Genomic DNA, 23,524 nt, shown 5'->3' with positions numbered 1-23,524 from the left:
CTTTAATCTGGTCTTGCGCAGATTTCTACACCACCTACAGTGGCCTACGCTGACTGTCCTCAGATCTAAAATCAACTGCCCATCTAATATTGCGTATTCTCAAAAGTTTTATATCGCTTTACACACTGTAACCAAATGTCATGAGACTCCAAATCAAGTGTAACGTAACAATTCATAATTTTAGTAAAATCATAACAATTTTAATCCGAAAATTTTGCGAAGAAAATATCAAATTAATAAAAGAAAATGGAATAATTAATTATCAGCGTAATTTATAATATGACGTCAGCGAAATAATTAAAAATAATGGTGTCTTCCGCTTGAAAAATAAAAGGAACATTCGATATAAAAATCAGTCGCGTCTTTCAAAACGAGTAAAAATAATGGGAATCGCGCCGCCTTCGGGGACAATTTAATGATGCACTTTTGTAGTTATTACTTTAACCTGTGATGATTTTAACTGCTACCTAATAAGAAGCGGTCTAATTCCGGTTTTATATTTATAAATATGGATTTTTCTTAGTATTTTGTTTGTCTGTAGAAAAAATCACGATGACTTGATTTAAAATTATATTTATTTATTGAATATTACAAATATTAACAATGTTTTCGTGTTACATTAATAAGTTGTTATTTGTCGATATTATTTTATATATTATTATTGATATTAAATATTTAATAATTCTTTAAAAATAATATTTACCATGAATCTATTCAATATGTATAATTTAAAGGTTTAACGATGTCACGATCGATTACTTGTTAAACTCCACGTATTGACGTAAAAATTAATTCAATTATAAAATTATCATGATGAGAAGTTAATGACCTTTCTGCATAGGTAATAATTATTTTTTCATCGCGTCAAAAGCAATTTGTTTTGCTTCACAAGTGCTTTAGCATCGTTCAACCCGCACAATGTACAGGAATTTTAATGCGACTCCTGCTTTTTATGTTTTATTAACTTATGTGCAAGCATTTTAAAATCATAAAAGTGTTACTTGCATAAAAATAAGTCGAGTTATGTTTCAGAACGTATATTTAAATGTATGTTTTATGATAGGCACTTAGTACTGCAGTTCAAGCGCAATGTTTTTTTTTTTTAATTTATTCAGCATTTAAAAAGGACGTTCTAAATCTGTTTAATTTTTCGTTCAAAAACGGTCGCTTACGTTATTATTGACTAATTTAATAACAAGGAGTTTATCCGAGGCCAACGGCTCCTACGCGGAGTGGGCATCGTAAATCTAAAACTTGTCTAGACATAGCCTGCTGCCAACTAACTAAACTTTGAAACTTAGTGCCAAATTCGTGGGTGCAACAACCGATAGTAGTGAGTTATAAAGGGTAAACCCTAATACAGGTTGAGAGATTATGCATCTAGCTTTAAGATGATAAATCTATACGAACCGGTAAGTGATATTTGTTTAATTAAATAATGTTTTGCGTAATTTGTGTAATCAATAATCAACTGTTGAATAAAGATATAACTAGAAGTGAAGTAAGGCATGTATTTATTGCTACTTAATAAATATATAACTTTTTTACTCTGTGGACAGTTCTGAATGTTTTTCTTTATCTGTGACAGTTTTGTCAGTCTTTACGAAAAAGCGCTCTTATTTTCAATTCAACTTTACATAATAGGTAATGTTTTGAAATATGCAACATAATCATATTTTATGTAGGAAGCGTATAACCATAACTCAGATATGCTTTATAATTATGTCAAGGTCGTTTCAAACAGACTTTTTTCCTGTATAAAAAAATATATCTTAGGTTGATTTTACACGCCACATTAACTTTACGATATTAAAAATAATATAGGTACTCATTCATTGGTTTCTAAATAAAATTAAAAGAAAAAATGTGTCAGTTATTAATAAGGCAGTTACACGTTGATAAAAAATAGTTTGGAGTTAACATTACTTTTTAAACTCAAGATATACGAGATAAAAGAAAACATCACACGCGCATGCGTACACATGATTCTAGAATCACCGAAATTCTTTCACCAGGAGAGAAATATTCATTTGTCATAATTAGGATTTTTAAATATCGAACAATCTTTAATAACTTCAAAATGTGAAATTAATAAACAAAATTGCTACTTAATAACCGACTTCTATAATAGAAGTCTGTGGCAGACATTTTAATTTAGACTTTATCTCATTTTCTATCATGTTAGATTTAACAGGTTGTCGGTCTTGTAAATACATAATTATTAATACAATGTTATTAGCATTAATACATTACAAACATTCGTATTGTCATTACAAACTTGTCATAATCGAATGAATAATAATAGGACATGCAATACAAATTATTACACGCTATTTTGTTTAAATACTGTCTCAGACTTCATTTAAGCTAACAATCTCATTGGGGATAGTTTATTGACCTTATTGTAATTAAAGAAAACTCTAACTAAAGAAAACAAAGAATTAAGTAGTAAGATAATATTATTATAGAATGTTTCATATCATACGAGCCGATATAGTACTTTGGTTAGATGAGAATCTTGGCACTAAGGATTTTCATGTGTTTATTCATCTGTCCTCGGTGAGGAATGAAAACTTCGTGAGAAAACCTGCAAGTGTTGCATGTAAATCTGCCACCAAACGGAATTGGAGCAACGTGTTATAAAGCTTTATTTTACCACGCTGTCCCACTGCGTTTCTATGAAAAGTGATCGAAGTGATACAAAAAGTTAATTTCGTCAACATATGTTCAGTCAACATACATTAATTTTTAGATAATACGAAAATCATTTTATATGAAAGATTTACTATGGAAGGTTATTTATGGCTAATAAGCTATAGACAATATTAAAAAAATTTATAACAGTTTTCGTTAAATTTTATTAGTAGATAAATTTATATCTATTTATTTTATTTGAATTAAACACTATTAAACAGATATGTTCCTATTGAACACAGTCATTAATTAGTGAGTATTTTAATATGTAATTATTTATTAAAACTAGCTTCGAACAAGTACCAGATAATTCCCGAATGTAAACTCCGATTGAATTCGTATTCAACATGATACGTGAACAGTTATGAATATTAAAAAAAAAAACTAATTTAGAAACTTAGAATGATTCTACGCATGTTAATCTTGACCGAGTTTTGTTAAAAGTAAATTAGGGGAAAAATACACGTCACTGGCTTTCATTTTTCACTTTGATTATTTAGGTATACTAATTTACATTTTCTAAAAACTGCAGAATGCTATGGTTCACAATTGTCCGATACTGTACCAGTGAAAATAACATAATTTATAATAATAATTATGTACTGTATAATTATAATAATGTTCTTTTTTAATAGCATTATAATGTTCAAATATAAATTTTGGGATTATTAAAGACGAGCTGCTCAAAAGCAGCACGTCGAAATCGATTCCTAACCCGACTACGACGAACCTTTTTCTCCAGGTGTTTTTATATGAAATATTTCCTGAAACAAGTTTTAGATAAAAAAATCGATTAAGCTTGCTATATTTTATTTGTTGTCATTTTGTCCTACATTGATATTTTAATTTAAAAAATTAAATTAGTGTATTTGCCTTTACATCCAAGTAATAAATGTTATTAAAGTCTATACTAATATTATAAGAGGTAAAATTGATTTGTATGTATGTAGAGGATAATCTCTGGAACTAAGGACCCAATTCTGAAAAAAAAAAAAAAACTAGTAGAAAGCTACTCCTGAGTGCTAAAGTAAACACCCGTACCGGACAAAAATGAAACCGTGGCGGGAATTATCATATTCATAATATATACGTACAATTCAGAAAAAAATCGGTGCATTTAGATAGATATAAATAAATAGATAAGTATTAGACTATTCGACGTGTAACATGCCTTTAATGTGTACGTCTAATATGAAAATATTCTCCAATCATATTTTAAAAGCATGAGAAATAATCACGAACTTATAACTATTTTTTGTGGCCGCAGAGTCAATACACACTTCCTGAGGCATTGATTTCTTTAATATAATTTCATAGATAATTTTACTCCTCAATAAAAGATTGATGATAAAAAAGTGTGAAGTTCGTTGATTTCGATGCAGGATATGTAAATTTTGATTTACTTGACGATGTAATTTCGATTGCGACTAAGATTGTCGGTTTATCTCGCATAGCGATACTGCATTTTTAATAGGTGGTTAGTAAGTTTTACTATAAAACAAAAGCCCCGAAGCCCCTACTTAATTTGATTCACGAGAATCTATCCTCGACCCAGATTAAAAAGAAATGTATTCGTTGAATATAGTTTTATTTAAATCCATCCAATTCGCGATTTGTGCAGAAACATACACGTTCCGATATTCGATATTTAAAAAACTATAACGTATTTTAGTTTCAGTACCTACCGATACAAAAATAGAACAAATACCAGATTCATATTTGTTCTATTTTTATATCTGTGTATACATTTATTATCTGTGGAAACCACGAGTATAATAATAATTAAATTACGCGTGAATTCTTTAATTTTTAAAATTGAATTTAGAAATAAGTACAAAATATCTTAGGAACATAGAAAATATCTTGAGGTATGTACTTCGTACGGCTAAAAATGGCCAGTGCGATGGTAGAAATTTGTTCAAGCCCTTCTGGGTAGTTATCCAACCTCATCACATATTCTACCGCCAGCAAACACCTAACATTTTTGCGTTTCGTACCTCCTAAGGTTATTGTCACATTGTCGGTAAGAGCAACATCTTGCAGTGATAATATATATGGTCGTTGTGACCGCTTACCATCAGATAAAAGCCCATTTCCCAGTCGGTTTACTTAGTTATACTCAATAAAATAAAAAAATATACCGCAGTACCTCTAATAACATCTCTATCTTGCGAAAATTAAATTTATAAATACAGCGAGCAGCATCTTTTTAAAAGGTACACGTGCCGCAACTTTGTGGCGTTATTTATAGTACTTTGTTTAAACGTGTACGGAGGTCACAATACAAATATTAAATGAACTTAGAACCACTTTGTCAGGTTAATGGCTGCTTAATATTTAATTAAATTCGCTTTCACTAATAGTATCTTTACTTGATAAATTGTTTTAATAATGCTATATTATATATTAAGTACGTCACTATCGTATTTATTTAAATTGACTTTTCTTGAGTATTTATCTGAACCCGCGGCGTCGCTTGCGAGAAATTCCATTTGAGATGAAAATCCTTTAAGAAATTGCATACAACCCCCTACAACCTAGAACTTTACCCCAACTTTCCTTTGAGTTCAAGCTTGCTTTGTACCATATTTTATCAACAGGCGTTCAGTTGTTTAGCCGTGAAGGCGTAACAGACAGTTACTTTCGTATTTATAATATTATTTCAGATAAACGTACATTCCAAATAATTAATTAACTATAAGAACAATACCTGTTTATAACATTTAGCTTGACATGAGCCGAGTTGGCCCAGTCGAGCCGAGATGGCCCAGTGTTTAGAACGCGTGCATCTTAACCGATGATTTCGGGTTCAAACCTAGGCAGGCACCACTGAATTTTCATGTGCTTAATTTGTGTTTATAATTCATCTCGTGCTCGGCGGTGAAGGAAAACATTGTGAGGAAACCTGCATGTGTCTAATTTCAACGAAATTCTGCCACATGTGTATTCCACCAACCCGCATTGGAGCAGCGTGGTGGAATATGCTCCAAGCCTTCTCCTCAAAGGGAGAACCTTTGCCCAGCAGTGGGAAATTTACAGGCTGCTAATGATGGAATGATGAATGATGATATTTAGCTTAAAATTACGTTGGTATTTGGTTTTATAACAGTCACTCGTTTAATTATTATTTTAAAAATAAATAACTCCAAGACGAGTAAAATTTATTCATCGAGTCAGTCGCGTGCTGATCACTATTTCTCTTATAGAGCTATTCTGTAAGAACGAACTTTGAAACTCACCGCAGAACACGATTGTGAACTATCAGATATGTATCTGATATACTCAGTATAATAAATATCAAATATTGTATATTTAATTCGATTTTCAACATTTCACTAGTTGGATACAAAGTGACATCTAACATATTTTAAAAATAGAATATAACCCGTAATTTTCCTACAATTATTTTTTAAGAGGTGTTTAGTTAAACAAGGCTATCTTCTTCTTTCGAATACGAAATCATTGATGTCAGAAAGAGATAATTCATTGTGTAACTAAACACGCTTAACAACGTTTTTAAGTAAGTGAATTACAGAATAGCACTGCTGATAATCGTTTTCTCGCAAAGTAAATACTTAAGAGTAAATGAGATGCACGTATTTGAATACCAAATTATCTTACAAGTGAACACGCAAAGGTTACTTTGTGTCAAGGGATAATGATTATTTACGTAACGAGGTGAATGAATGAAGTGAATGAAATTTCTCTGGCTGTAGGGCTTTGTGCACGCCTCGGTGGACCCTCATCAGTAATTCTACCGGGTTGAAGGGAGAGTTAACCAGTGTTATTATAGGAACATATGACATAACGTCGCGATCTTTATTCGATATTTAAAATAAGCAGTTAATGCTTTCATTGCAAATGCGGAAGTGACCACGTCATATAGATCGCGCATTTGTCCGTGTGTCTCCTATCTATCTACAATTTTCGACCACGGCTTCGTCCGGGTGTCACCCGAGCGGTCATAAAAACATAGCATGTCCTTGCTTTGTACTAAATTTCAACAAATTTATTTCAACGGTTTAGCGATGAACGCGTAACAGACAGAATTACTTTTACATTTATATTATTAGTACAGATTAAAGAAGACTTACTTTAATTATTAATTGTGGATTTGGTCTTGAATAGATCTAGTAGCATTTATCGATAAACTTCTATAACTTATTCATATACTTACAGCGTTGGGCAAACGCCAATTATTACAAAAAAAATACTTATAACATCACTTATTAAAAAAAAATAGACAAATAAATTCGATAAAAAATATAGGTGATAAAAAGTTTCGAGTAAGTTTAAATTTACTTACGTGTAGGATTCATAATTATGTGTATTTTCTTAGTCGTATAGAATGATTACTGAGTTTTTACCGATCTTTTTGTTAGATTCAAAATTAAGAACCGGAACATTAAATTTAATTGATTTTTACAAAGTAAAGATTCATGACTGCATATAAAAGCCTATCTGTATTAGATATACCGTGGTTTGACTTTGTATGGCCACTTGTAATATTCTAGTACAGGTCACTTCGGTAACTTCGGTACACTATAGTGCCTAAGGTGAAGTTATAAGAAGGCTTCGGAAGTTAATTAGCCACGGTCCTTGTATGTGGTCTGGGACGTGTCTCAGAATATTCTCCGACACACGAAGTTTTCAAAACAGGCTTTCCTTTTGCAGTCATGTTTTTATTACAAATATTGTAACTTTCAATTTCTTTATTGAATATTGTTTTACTGGCAGTTCATATATTATACATTAATGAACGAAAATGTCTTAGTTATTAAATGCATTAACTATAAATAAGGTTCAAATTTTCATTACGGTCATAGTCAGCTCATCATCATATGTTCTACGAGATATTTAATTGTTGTGTTTGTGCACCACACACGTCGCTCCCTATCGATATAATAATATAAAAAAAATCGATATGTTAAAATATAACACACTTGTTTACATACCAGAATCCCACAAACACAAATAATATAACTTATTTGAGGAAAACAACTGGCACACAATAAACAAGCTATCGTCGTAAAGACCAATGAAGTTGAATAGTCATCAAACAATCTAAAATTCAAATTGTGATGCTGTCTGGAAATAATAATAACGTAAATGCAAATAATAGAACAAAATATAAGTGACGGATAAAGCGTCTGAAGACACATATGATTATTCGAAAAAAGAAGTATCAACACGTGTGACGAGCTTTGGTGTTAAGGATGAGTCAGCAATGACATGCATCGCTGAATACAACACATAATATCACTTACACGCAATGTATCGTATGTGCATATTTATACATAATATATACTGTCGTAGAATAATGGGTTTAATAAACATTTTTTTCAGTGACATTTTTATTAAAAACGATTGTCTAGCTTATACGCTGTTTAGCGGGTATTTTATTAATCCCGATTTCTTTCTATCTGACATTCGATGGAAGAAGACAACATTGTTCACTAATCACATTATAAACAACATTTTAGGTTAACTAGCAAACCAAGCTACGAATTGCTGTAGCTACGTTATACGTTGATTTATATTGCATGTAAATGTTTGGCCAAAAATCTTCTCCTAAACACGCTGAATAATGATTAACAAACATTTCTAAATATTCAGCAGTTATTACGTGTTTCGAGAATAAAAACAAACAGCGATCTTTTTATAGATTCATATACACTAACTAGTAATGGTAATTTGATTCCATTTTTAAGATATTATTCATTTTGCACGCCTCAACAATCTTTCTATTCTCTTAGAAGTGACTTCGTATCTGTATTCGTATATGGAAAAGTGACTAACGCTACTTTTGATTCGTGAATCGTTTTAATTTAATTAATTTTCATTAATATACAATTAAAAGCCCTTCCAAGCAAAGGTGATTCAATGGATAGGAAACTAAGATCTAAATATCATGGTTATAGTCCCAATGAAGACCATTGAATTTTCATTGTTTAGTTTATGTTTATTAATGATCACGTGCTTAGTGGGTACTTCACCATAGCACAATGAACGATGATGACGTGGGTCCATCTGATTAAATCGACTGAAATTAAGATATAGTATGTGTTTATACTAATACATCCTGGAGCAGCGATATGGTGTAGTCTTCAAACATTCTCGTTGAGAGGAGGCATTAGCGAATCAACAATACAGACCGTTACTTTATTCGATGCAACTGTAAGCATTGCTTCTATGATTAGAGAATGATAAATTAATAGGTATTTTATATTTGTAGTTGGTTCAATAACTACAATCAAGATAAATTTGACCAAACAAAATAAAAACAAGTGTATAATAATTATGTAAAACAATATTTTATATTCAAATTCAAACACGTGTGTTGCAAAATGCTGCGGACCAATGTTCGCTCGCCCCCTGATAACGGAGAATAGGAATAATCCCACCGATAAATCTTAATACTTCGACATTTTGTCTGTTGCCGAAGGGCTCCCCAATGGATATTTATACACTCGAAAGAACCTACTTGTTGCTGAGGTATGTGTACAGAATAACATCCTTGCGGTGCGACTTAAAGGGAAACATAAGAATTAAAAAGAAAATCTAGTGATTTGGGTTTGTCTAGGGTCTACCTGGGTGGATACTATACACTCATATAAGTAAACCGATAAACGTATACATATACGTAGTATATGTATTGGTTAGACGGATGAGATTAAATCTAGACCAACATGTAATAAGTGGTATGTATTCCATAATTTTATTTAATATTAAAAAAAAAAAAAAAACTTAACATAATTTAGTAAGTGTTTTACTTTTTAATTTCTCATATGTGGTTATGGCATTAGTTTTTTTTTTTTTTTTAATCGACGATGTTGTTGTTGTCAAATGTGTCCTACTTATTTTATATTTTTATGTATTTTGTTAGTAATTCAATAAATAAATAAATAAATACCTAAATTGTGAGTAAGTGAAGATTTACTTCAATTGTGAATAAGATTATAATTAATATAAAATAATAATTAATCATTTTGAAAATCGAAAGGATATAATCACAATTAAAAATATTGAATTGATTAAAGATATCGATTATAAATTAGTTACCTGTCGTTTCCTGTCCTCGTTTTTATATGATTTATTTGGCTCACAATTATATTCAAATTATTATTATTATAAATCGTGATCTAAAAATGGCGCCATTGACATAACCGGTTTGTCTATATGTGGGTTATATTTTGAGTATACAAATACGGACAGCGATTAGATTATTATAATTGTAACAAAATGTAACTATTTATTGGCGGCACTTCCTTGATAACTGAACGATATAAACGATAGGCCCCTTTTATGGAACGGAGTCTTATTGCCTAGCTAGTCCAATCCTTTTTAAGAATAAAAGTAAATTGACTTTTGTTTTGTAAATGACTCATAGTAAAAAAAAAAGACGAATAAAACTTTACACACTGTTTATTCGCTCAAAGTTATAATTCGATTAATTTTTTTAATTCATTTAATTTAGAATCGATGATTACAAAAAAGAATCGATTCAACAGTATAAATATTATCCTTTTCATTATGAAAGCACGAACAATAAATAACAAACGATAACCGTGTACAGATAATCGATAAATCACATAGATTAAAACGGGTAACTGTGAAATCGCGGGACTTAAGCCTAAGTAAAGTCCGGAACTAATCGCTTATTCTGGAATCTAAACAGCGTGCTTTGTACGCGGTTTCATGAGCCATGAAGTTATTGGTATATATTAAATGTACAGTAGAATGTTACGTTGGTAAACTGCTTGGTTATTGTTTGGTTAATGTTTGTCTAGTTTGATTATGAAAGCGATTGTTATCATTGATTTAGTTTTTCAAGTTCCTAAGTCACTTTTAAAAGCGTGATGTAATGAAGAAAGAAAAAAGGTTTTATGTATATTGGCAACGATCTAAGAATGAATACAAATAACTATTTTTATATAATTAAAACCCAATTCAGATAATTTAAATATATTTATTCCAAAGAAAAATAAATCATCTGTCATATCGGTATATGTATAGTAAATATATATCTTAATAATATGGCAAGATATCATATACAAGAACCTACTGAATTTTCAAAGAATCACTGTGAAATAATTTATCGTAAACAATAAATTCAGCGTCTAGGAAACTTATTGTCACCCACGAAGATTGTATCGGTTTGCATATTAGAGAAACCTTTTCGGAATCACGTTTTCTAACAAAGCAGTAGCATTGTTCCCTTAGAAGATGTGGGCAGGCATTGCTCACGTGCCAAAACCTGACCACATTGGACACAATGGACGGCTTAGAATGCTTATATAATTCGAAATATTTCGCCATTTTCTCTAATACAAGAGTCGAAACTGAAATCTCAATATCAAATTATAGGAATTGACAAACGATTATTGTTCAAAGAAAAGATAAAATTTTACTTGTAATATTTCCTTTGAAAATGATTTTAAATTAAAATTTTACTATTAAAAGAAAATCATTCGAAATACAAATGCAAACAAGTGTTGTAAATAAATTATCGATAAAGGTTTACTTTATAAAGTGCTGTTTATGTTGTAATTAACTAAAACTAGTGTGCAAGACAGTCTAAACATGTAACACAAATTCAGCAATTAGTCTAACAATAAACAGCATTACTATTCACTGTAAAAAAAACCAAGAGTCATAACATTTAATTTCCAATTTACAACCATAAATTTAAAAAAAATGCGAGGAATTAAAAACACAACTTTAAAGATTATAAGACGTTTATGAATTAAATTTTCAATGTTCACGTTTCATTTAATAAGTCCACGACGTTAACATTAATGGTCTTTACCGAACCTTATTTACTTAACGTTCATTACAGCAATAAAAACTTAGCACGACTCAATTGAAATAACCATAATTCAGTATGAAGATATCAGCACATCGTACATTACGCGCCCACGTGTTACTTAATATAAGCAAACCCACATTGGATACACTTATCTTCATCTGTTTAAACAATGGAACAGAATAAGCCTTAAATAGCAAAATTTTATTGACAAAATTATACCAATTATACAGATTTATTTAATCAGTTTTAGGTTTTAACACTTATGTTTTAGATGATTTACTTTACTTTACTCAAATAATTTTGATACTCGTTTCTACTTTTGGTAGGTAACTCATGAGCTGGTCATTTGATTAGACAAAATGATAACATTTTTGTTTATGTCCATATTTTTCGTTTTGGTTCAATTCTGAATAGTTTAAAATTGCAAGAAAGGCGATAGTCTCGGCACCAATTTAATCTTCTAGGACTGTTTTGGTATTACATTTTACGTATTAAAACTATTTGTATTGTTGTTTTATTTTACATCAAATTTAAAAATTAAAATAGTGTCTTTGTATAATGAACTTTACGGGGTGCATTTATCTTAAAAGGCATTTAATGTAAAACGCAATTTTAACATAGATGACACAAAAAGTCATTTCCAAATCACGAACTATATCATCGATATCCGTTTCAAAAACGAAGCGCATCACTATCATATACCAACGACCAAAGTTTGTAAATTCAAGTTAATATGACGAAACGTGAACACAATTCCAAATAAAGTTTTATCCTTTATCAGTAGTCTAACGAAATTAGCTGCCTAGTTTGTCGTAGCACCTAACTTTCATTTTCACAATGAACATCGTATATTGCAATAATAAACGGATATGCTGTTATTGCAATTTCTATGACAGAAGCAAATAGTGCTATAAAACTTTCGTATTGTCATCGTCATGAACATAATAGTTATCTTGAACAGGTTTCCCTATTGGCTCATAGATATTGCAGTTATCTTTGCAAGAGGAACTTTATTCATCATTCTATTTCAAAAGTTAATCTTCTTCTTTGATTATTGTAACGCTGATGTCTTATTGTCTTAGCTCTATTATGCAGCCTGTTTCATTGAAGTGAGGTCTCTTTTAGGGTCGAATTCCGAATTAGGTCAATGAAAATTCTTAGACTTTTCTGTCTGAGGTCGGAGTAACCTAAGACGTAAGCATTGTTACAAACTGTCTCGTTAAGCACATGAAGTCGTTGGTCTGCGTCTGATGTCTCACCGGTCGTATCGGATTGCTGTCTTATCGGATTATGAGAGTAAGGGACTAGTGAATGCACCTGTGTTTGCGCTCAACTTGTACATTTTAATATCACCTGCGCAGCTGATTAGTCTCTATTGAATTAAGTCGACGGGACTTAATTGTCACATTAACAAAAAATAATTAGCTGCCGATAAAAAAAAACCTTTACTTCCAAAATGTTATCCTCAAAATACTTTAAATACTTCAACATAAAATTATGTAACTAACTATTCATTGGCGGCCGTGATGTACGTAGTTGGTTTAGAATCGACGTTTTATAAAAGTTCAATGAAATAATTATTTTTTACGTAAGTCAGATCTTATCATTATTAGATTACTTTCATGTTATTTAATTCTAAGGTAATGTATAGTCTTGTCTGAAGATAGACCACAGCGGCGTGCAATTGGAGAGTGCTATGTCCAGCAGTGGACGAATGTGAGCCCATGATGATGATGAATGTATAGTCTAACCAATGAAAATAAACAAACCTTAGATTTACATATTCCAGCGATTTACAAATAGTTGGTCCATAATATTCACAACTAACAGTTCTTTAATTTTAATACAACAGTATTCTTCTTAAGTACTTGTAACCACTTTAATTATACTTCCAAAGTTCTCAGATCAGTTTCGTTGACGTTCAAAAAGATATTTTTTTCGAAAATCCATAATGAATATATAATTCCATAATGATTCAAACCCTCGACCAATGATATCGCGTTAATTCGATGTCTATATTCTTCATTTGGCTCTTGTTCTCTTGTGGTTCCAACCACATAAACAGATCTGTCTCTGATACCGAATAATAACAAACCTGAGCACGTTATTACAAATACGATAGAACTATTGATTAACGTATATTTAGATGAATAAGAGCATATAAACTTCCTACAGCTCGTTTAAGGCAATCTGTCCTTTTGAGGATAAGCCTTAAAAACTTAATAGTACGTGCCCGTGTCAGAAAAAAAAAACACATTGTTTGGTAATGATTCACACTGAGCCAAGATAGCTAGTTAGTAAAAATATTATCAATGTTTCAAAGTCTCACAGTTTCGGTGTACGATTAATTCCCATAATAACATGTTGCAGACTTCCTGGGTCACGTGGTTAGCGGGAGGAGCGATTGATAGATAGGGAAATGGTTACATACCCTGCCAAGACTTTTACCGGTTAAAATTACAACACGAATATAAAATATTAGTTGTCGCCCGCGGCTTTGCTCGCGTTTTAGGGGTTGATTGTCATGTGTTATGCAAAAAAGTAGCCTATGTCCTTCTTTGGAGTTCAAGTTTGTTTCATACCAAATTTCATCAAATTCGGTTCATTGGTTTGGTAGTGAAAGGCCGACAGACAGACAGACAGACAGAGTTACTTTCACATTTATAATATTAGTATAGAAGTATCGATTTTACGAATAGTGTTTGAAAATTCTTACTGAATTATTATTTGGATACTTTTATATACATTCAATAAACAGTTTATGTAAGTTTCATAAAATTGTATACACTACAATTTTGCTTGTCACTTTCTGTTACGTAAAGCAACCCGCTGTAAGAAGAGAATATGATAAATCTGTTTTCTATCAACAATAATTTCTTATTCATCCGTTCAAAATAGCGAAAACGCTTCAATGTAGATTTATGAATCTGAAACTCGCGTGACAAACAAACGGTTATTTCGTTTTAAGAAAAAGTAAATGCCAACGTATTTAAACATACAACAGAGAAAAACTCTGCGTAATTGTGCGTTAAAATCATTAATTAAAAAAGTAATAAAAATCGTTAACATTTCATATACGATTCGAGTGTTCAATTCTGAATATCACTACATATTATAAAACTAAATTCCTCCCGCCGTGTCTGTCTGTCTGAACACGATAAACTCAAAAACTACTGAAGGTTTTGTTCCGGTTTCCACCAATAAACAAGTGATTCATATATATATAGCTATATAATTCATTAAAGATTTTATGTCTATTGGCTGAAATTCGACGATAATTGTCAAAGATCCCGGAAAAAATAACGTGCAGACTCGGAACTTTGCTGACGTGACGCGTAAACTAATAGTGATGTATATTACACTAGAAACGTTTTATGTAGACCTCATTCTACGCATACGAAGTCGGGTCGGGAAGCTAGTCAATCATAAACTAAAGCATATGGTACAATATACATATACAGAGAAAACTGACAAGCAGGTCAAATACAAGCCAATAACAAAGTTAGTTTTAGTTGGCTTTGTTGAAGCGAACAAAGGCGAAGCGATACTTGCAAGTATAATAAATAATTAAGTATTTATATAGAGTTTATTTCCAAATATAATTATTTCAACTAAAACTATTGTCTTATCAACTAAATTTAAAATCAGTCTGCACTTAACTAAAAATATCACTCCAAAGGTTAGTGATAATATTCGTTTCGTTTTCCGAACACTAATTTTGTTGTTAGGAAGTTTGAATCTATTCGCGCTGACCTTTCCGTTGTGATAAGATAATGTTTACACAATCGACATCCAATTGAACAAAATGGGTTGTGTAAAGCGAAAGAAAGTTAATTGAAAATCGACTTTAAAAACACCGCAAATAAAATGTCTTGAATTAAAGTAATTCCTGCTACAAACGCTGGAGACTTTCAACGAATCTTCAATTACGAGAAGTTCCTTTGTAATTCTGATGTTACAGTGTGTCTAATACTTTTTATCTTGAACCGTCTTTAGAAAGAGAAAATCAATATTAATGTTGAATTAATTAAAATAAAAAAAAGGGAATGTTGATTTCAACATGTGATAGTTATGAGCATTAATTTTACTTCACAGTGATATATATTTATGTCTTTTTAATAAAAACCAATCAAAGATCCTTAAATATTAAATAGGTGTGAAAAAAAATCGTTAAAAAAATAACAAAGTTAATCTATACTAATATATAAAATGTTTTCAATACATAACTCTAATTGCTTGATCTACTTTGAAATAAACAACCGTTACAATTCATTCAGAAAAATTATTAAACGGAAGCGTAAAGATTATATTATGAACCGCTGCAAACGCACACAAATTCGATTATTTCCGATTAACTTGAATCGAATATAATCACGAGTTTTTTGCACCAAATCATGACAATCCGATTATAATACCGTTAAAAACGTTGGTACCGTAAGCAAAAAACAAAAATTTATAAATATATCGAAACTCTCAATCGCCCAAATTACGGTTGGCAAAACAATATCATAAATAAATAAGTATAAAAGATAATAGTCATTTTTATCTTTACCACCAAAGAAATAATCGAGTGAAAATCTACAAACTTATAAATAACAGTCGTTAAATTTAAATCCTATTACCGAGTCACGGTCGCTTTAACAATAAACGTGAACGCAAACTAAATGTTCTTTCTGAAATACATTAAACGAGAATAATGGTAAATCACTTGACATCAGAAATGTATAACGCAATTATAAAATTAATTCAGATAGAAATACATACACACACAGACAGTTATTCAGTCGGAATGAACGGAATGGGGAACCGCTTTGCTCTCCAACAATGACCGCGTTCAATGTGAAATAGTGGATAAGCCATAAAATATTCATAATTCATATAACAATGAAATCATCCGAATCAATACATCCCCTTTATAAATATGTGTAATAAACATATTATGCTTTGTATAATATTACCGGTTTCATTAGAGACTAGTAGTGTTCAATCTATTATTATTTCTCAGTTAAACAAATATTTTCGTAAATTATTTTTTGCTAGATAATAAAAAATAAATTAAAAAAAAAAACACTGACTTAAAATAGATTTCTACAATCTCAAGGATATGCAATTAAGCCATTATAGATGTTAAAACGGAAACAAAATGTCTTAAAAAAACTAATTATAATTACATACTAAGGAGAGGTTAGTACACCTTTAGTAATTCAAGGTTATGACAAAGTCATTGGACGACATATTATACACTTAATATTTCTGCATAAACTACACATCTGAAAAGTTTTTTTAACGCGTTAATCTCAGTAAGTACTATCCGAATTTGAAAAACAATTTTTGTTTAGTCTGAATTTTAGGTCATAGGCTAACTATAACTTTATATCACGTACTTTAACAGCAAAGTCATAGACTTCATCCCACTAGCGAACTTTATCAAAAAACAAACAATAGACTTGTTAGACATCAAATGATATGCGTTAGAAACTACGCGGATGCGAATTAGTTTTAAGATAAAAAGACAAAAAGTAAATAACAGTTAAATCATTTTTTATAAATACTGTACGAGTAATTAAATCGTTCGACAACCTAAAAATTAACGAGCTTCTAACAAAGAGAACACTGACAGACATCATAGATCTCCACAACGAAATAAACTAAGTCGTAAATCGTGGCCCCTTACAACGATTTTACTGCTAGACTAATAAATAAATTTATCCGATTGTGGGGAGTATAGAAAAAAACGGAGAGTTCAATAATAGCTATATTACTTTCGACGCAAGCGCGTGTGCCGAACACTATTTATTGGTTCGTGTTTCTAATAATACAGCGAATCTTGTACAATTGGCGCGCAGCGTATGTGAAGCTAGCCTAGTATTATCAAGTACAGGAGTGATTGAAACCCTCAATGACAGATGGCAAACACAATAGGCATATACGACGCGTCATTGTTAGTCCAATTTCCTATCGAAATAAACCGGGGGCATTTTTGCGTATTCATCCTATTCGCTTCTCTCTATATTTCCGCAACAAGATCTGTCGGATTAATGGTTATTATTGATTATAACATTTGACAATCATAAATAATTGGTGGCAAATAAATTGTGCAGAAAATGATATAATTATTAACGCAAAAGTAAACTGAAACACATGAATTACAACGAAATAAATTTATAAGATTAATGAATATCGTTAAAAAGTGTGAAATGTGTTACTAATTAAAAGTAAATTACATGTGAAGCATGAGTGCACAGATTAAAAGCAACGTAAGTATATCATTTAGAAAAGTAAAGTAACGACATAAAAAAACACATAGTAAAATATTAAGTATGTATTTTCAAGTTGATCTTCACATTTTGTGTCGCATAAATGTGGGAATACTTCCAAAAATATTTGGAAGCAATTTTAATAATTTTAGTTCTTTTTGATTAGATTATGAGTAAGTTGAAATTAAACAAACAACATCAACGTGTTATTAATAGAGTAGGTGCCCCAAAATTTCCCTCGTCTGTTCTGAGCCTAACATCATGATAAATATAAATATTGACGACGGTAACCGAGACCCAAGACAACATAGAAAACTAATGAACTTTTTTTACATCGAATCGGCCGGGAATCGAACCCGAGACCTCGGAGTGGCGTACCCATAAAAACCGGTGTACACACTACTCGACCGCGGTCGTCAATGGATCATGAAAACGTTTATTTCTGCAGTTAATTAAATGCCAGCACAAGGACAGTCATACATAACTCTATTTCATTTTAAGATTAATTCCCAGACTATAAATTTCTATCAGATAGCGTGAGGTGGAAACTACTTTCCATTACAATCACTTAATAGCGCTAATTATTTATGACTATCTTGTAAATTCTTCATTTTAAATTAATTATATTTTATCACTTAAACAACTTTATTGCGCGATTGTTCAAAACTAAAGTACGTTGTTTGTTGTTACCTGTTTCGTCAGTATCTTTGAAAATCAAAACATTGATTTAAATTTTCTAATTCCATGTAAAAGTTGTAAATATCTTATGATTCCGTTAAATTATAGAAATTTTGTGGTAGGCACATTAATTCCTTTGTGGTTAGATTTCTCTAGGAACTCGGTTTACGTATTTAAACGACGTCGATTTATGGATGCGTTCACACGTACTCGTAAAGCGTTCATTCTTACCCTTCTCAAATAATTCGAAGTTATTTTTTTTCACTTTTCCACTAGAGCACCATTCTACTCAATTGAACTTTAAAGATTGATCGTTCAAATTATAAGTGCTTGGTATACGTTTCGTTTAATATGTAATAATAATAATGTCGTCATTACTTTTAAATAGAGATTATTAAAGATGTCCATTTGCAGGAACGTGTTAAATATATCTTTGAACGAATGTCATTGTTAGGATAATGTTGTACGTGATATTATTATTGTTTGGTATAACGAACGCAGTGAAAGCGAATTAGATACAAATGTGCCTATGATTCGTGAATCATAGGCTCATTTGTACTTTCCTGTATTGGCTTTCTACGTGTAAATGACGTCAAATTGACGGCAAATAACATTAAAACATAATAAAAAATAGTACAATACAATTTATTTTAACTTACTAACATTCTTTGACCTAATCCTTTTACACGTTGCAGTTATCTTAGGCCTTATTCAGGAGCAATAAAGGTGATAATGCAATGAAAGAAATGTATAATATATTCTCTGGACACTTTAGATTTGTAAATATGTCCGTGGGCGAGGACACTGATTCATTGCGGACAGACGTCCCACTCTTAAGAATGGACATACTCATATCGTGATTTAAGTCTTAAATATCTAAAGGATATATTTATTCTTTCAAAATAATACATTGTACGAGTACCTTCTGTTAACCGTGGTTTAGGTAAGAAAAGAAATACTATACAGTATTATTGTTACCTACATAAATTTAATCAAAATCATGAATTACTTAAATAAGAGAAAACGTAACAATTACTTTTCTATTTATAATTATAGTATACCGTACCATCACACATTGATCTGAATCAGACCAAAACAAGACTCGTACTTCCAATAAAATATTATTAATTGTATAAAACAAACTTATTTATTAAAACAATACTATAAATCAATACTTATTAGTAATTAATAAATCAAATGTGTCGTCACAATAACACGGAGAAATCATTGTAATGATAGTATTTAAATAGTTGGGACTTCTTAAAGATCGCTATATACATGGCGCCCACAACTGCTATAAATCTGTCTAGAAACATATCATATCCTTGTTTATTATTATTTCTATTAATATAGTCTGTCTTACAGTCGAGAGTTATCTTATCTGATTCATTCTATAGTTATGATTCTCATGCATTTCTCGTTTATTTTTCCTAATTAACATAAGTCGCCGTAGAATCAAGGTCGGTAAAAAGCTATGGGAATAATGTCTAATCCGTTTTTAAGGTTAATAGCTTCATCATAACATGCTAATGTTTCACTTGATTCATGTTTTTGGTGTGAAATAGTTCTAATGACTTCAATTTAAACATTCAACAATGTTATTGTAGAAATTGTACCTACTTCCCGAACACGAGAATCATTGCTATTATATTTTATCAATGAAATTATTATTATTCCGTCCCGCAGATGTCATTATTCGTCATAACTTTAATCGGTCACTTGCCCATAAAATAATTGATCTTTAATTGGGTTTAATTCGTGTAATGCAATGATAAGAAGAAGTCTGTTAATGTGAGTCATATTAAAATTGAAATATGATACCAACGGGATGTATTAATTAATTGATTTCGGGAGTAATATAATCAATCATGCTTGAAATGCTGACACGACCGCACTAATGGCTATATATGACATAAGACAGCAGTCAATAATCGAGCACTTGGTTATGAGAGGAACAGCGTTATGCATGGAAGTGTGCAGCTGGGCGATGTCATGCGTGCACATGCATATTCAAAGATCAGTTTCCATTTCGCGTGCGTAGTCGGAAACGCACCGAAACATCAATAATACATTCAAGGAAATTAAAACTCTAAAATCATATGCATAGGCCTTAAAGTTGTTAGTACAAAATTGGATAATGATTTATTCATTTGTGAATTATTTCAGCGAAGAGGAAGAGGTAGCTTGCAAAAAAAGGGAGAAAAAAGGCACAAATTGAACACGGCATAGCGTGTTAGAGTGTGACGGCAATATGCCAATCGCAACGGAAGAAGGTGACGGATGCATATCAGGAAAGTATTGACAGGTGATTCGTGAAATGTTGGTTAGTGAGCTACCGTAACAAATCGTATAACATTTGTGATGGTTGAGAATAAGAGGGAAAGGTAATAACTGTTTCCTGTTTTATATAAAAACAAGGCGTGAGAATATATTATAAAAATCCAAAAAAATAAATTTTATTTTAATTTATTATAACATACATGAGATACATATGTAATGTTTTATGTTAAAGTTATTAGATTTATTAGATTTTATTTTAAATTGAATAAGTTTCATAAAAATTAAAATAGATATTAAATTTTCTAAATCTTTTTGCAACTTACTAATAAGAAAAGACGTAAGTAATATAATAAAATAGACTTGCAAATGTCTTTCCGATTTACATTAACTTATGAATAAAGAAGTATCTACGTTCATAATTACGTGTAATATATGAAAACGATTACATAATGTTCAATAATTACATTTCAATCAGTAATAGTAATGATACCTTAATGACATTTGTCAATGAATAGTTCCAACTGTGGGGGACATTATGGCACTACGATGACAGATGTTAAGTATAATTAGAAGCTTCGCGCTTGACACATTAGGTTTGTTTGTTTTTTTTTCTTGAACGTTACGGAACTTGTGTTTTTTTTTTTAATACATATTATAAGTAATTATATTTGTTCAAACAACATTTTTCGGTTTAAATTATTATGAGAATATAAAATAAACACTTATAGTCTAACGTAATAATAATAAAATAATTATAGAAATATATTAGTAATAAAAAATAAATTTAATAACCAAGTATAAAGAAAGTTATAGACGAAATTCATTATTAATAGTATTTAGTACAATCGAATTACAAAATGGTGGATAGTGACTATCGATATCGTCGTAATTAATACGACGTAACTAAATAAATGAATTCATAATTAGGCGATAGTACATAAATTTGTAAACGTTGTTCCTATCAGTTATGTGGGCTCATACATAACTTTGATATTACCGAGTTAGTCAATCGTAACAAAAAGAATATTCTTGAACTAAAATAAAGATTAAAGTAAATAATTCATGAAAAAAATAATATGTTTCAATGAATCATGAATAAGTAGATACTTATTAATAAAATAATGTCTTCATATAAGTTCAAATACGTACAAACATCAAGCACAAAAAACATGCAAATCTAACTCATATTTTCAATCCGTGTCAATCAATTAACATTTCTCACTGACCTGTTAAAAACGCTGACGATCACCATAGTAAACAATCCGGCCACAAAAATGTAAAGGGCTTACAAAATCCATCAATATTTAAGAATCATAAAATAATAGAAGCACATTTTCACATACATGCCCATATTTCACGAATTCATTAAAATATTATTTAAAACTTTAAAAAGTCCGATACTCGAGAAACAAAAAGAATTGCACGAGCGACACAACCACACCGATGAGCAGACGAACAACAACTAATTTTTGAGTGAAGCTTCCATTACGCTGATTGGCCGCAAGTCGTAACCGGACGGTTGTTCGCTGCGCTTGCGCCGGAGATGCAGCGATCATGGGGTAGGCACGCATCCATCATACAATTTACAAATAAACGAAATAGGGTAAGAGGGTGCGATAAATTCTTATGTAAATAAGCACTACAATTAATCACATCACGTTAACCATGCATGACGTGTTAAAATTAAGAAACAAAAATGTTTAATAATAATTAAATAACAATGCAACTCGGTACTGTATCGATTTCTTTTTTTTCCAATCATAATTTAAATATAAATATTTAAATAATTAATTACCGATCATAAATTTTTTTAACGCGTATAAGTGAACGTTTTAAAATACGATACGATAATATCTATGTGATGTTTTTTGTGAGATTTTTATATTAAAATTTTAAAGTTAAAAGAGATAAATTTAAAAACGTTTAACTAAAGCCAAGTCTTAACAAAGGGTTATTTGCCGTTACTTCTGTGTTAGGTCTATGGTGTAATGTATTCCAACAGTTCACCGGGGCATCATTAGTCGTATGTTAGTCACTGTATCTTATTGATGCTACACGCCTCTTCACTCAGTTTCGCGACGCATACTAATGTTCCCCGATAATCTACCTGGAGACGTCCCTCAGTACCAACAACCAGGCATAAATTGTACTTTCATTTTGTATGCTAAAAGATAGGTTTTCCTTAGTTTCACTTGTCTAAGAGTGTATTGTTGCCTTTAAACGTAACGTACTAAGTTTGAAACGAACACAATTTACGTTCCGTTTTTATATTTAAATTCTAAATTATAAACAAATTATGAACTTCTGAATGTAAAAACAGACCTATTAAAAAGTTATAATTTATTTTTCATAGACAATTTGTCCGAACAATTTTTGTTTTGTATATCGAAAAAGTTTATACAACGTTCGAAATTGATTTACGCCATATACGATTGTATAAACAGACGTTAGTCATGTTCTTTTATCGAGATTTCTCAGCTTCCTAATTTGGAAGAGATGGAAAGATTACCGACAATAGGGCATGGGACGTCCCGTGGCGCTGAATTCGGGAATCGGGGTCAGTGTGCTGTTTCGCGAGCACCTGTGCACCTTAATAAGGGTGTGGTTGGGATTTTAACCGTTTTGTTTTTCAGGGAGCTAATTGGAATAAATGCACGAAACAGTTAACGTTTAAATTGGTATTAAGTGTATTATTTTTATAGATTACAAATATATCGATTGCATTCATCCAAGACTAAACCAAAGAAAGTAGGCAGGAAATTTACCAAATTTACCAATTTGACCAAAAGTGGTATTATCTGAACAC

General features: G+C 30.9%; 1 protein-coding gene across 3 annotated transcripts in view; it reads right to left on the bottom strand.

Annotated features, from left to right (window-relative positions):
* Positions 1 to 23,524, bottom strand: part of LOC125069689 (rap1 GTPase-activating protein 1) — a 264,762-nt gene that overhangs the window by 120,082 nt on the left and 121,156 nt on the right. For 2 of the 3 annotated variants that reach the window (XM_047679221.1, XM_047679225.1), the window contains exon 1: positions 21,945 to 22,161. The exons of the other annotated variant lie outside the window; for it this stretch is intronic. Coding sequence is in view for 1 of the 2 variants with exons in the window: in XM_047679225.1 (XP_047535181.1) it covers positions 21,945 to 21,970 (26 nt within the window). In the remaining variant the exon portion in view is untranslated. Of the gene's footprint in view, positions 1 to 21,944; positions 22,162 to 23,524 lie in introns of those variants that run through there. 3 annotated transcript variants of the gene reach the window in all.

This window comes from Vanessa atalanta, chromosome 16 (genome assembly GCF_905147765.1).
Source record: "Vanessa atalanta chromosome 16, ilVanAtal1.2, whole genome shotgun sequence".
Taxonomy (NCBI): domain Eukaryota; kingdom Metazoa; phylum Arthropoda; class Insecta; order Lepidoptera; family Nymphalidae; genus Vanessa; species Vanessa atalanta.
Note: the sequence above shows the minus strand (reverse complement) of the source record. Positions and strands in the feature narration are given on the sequence as shown.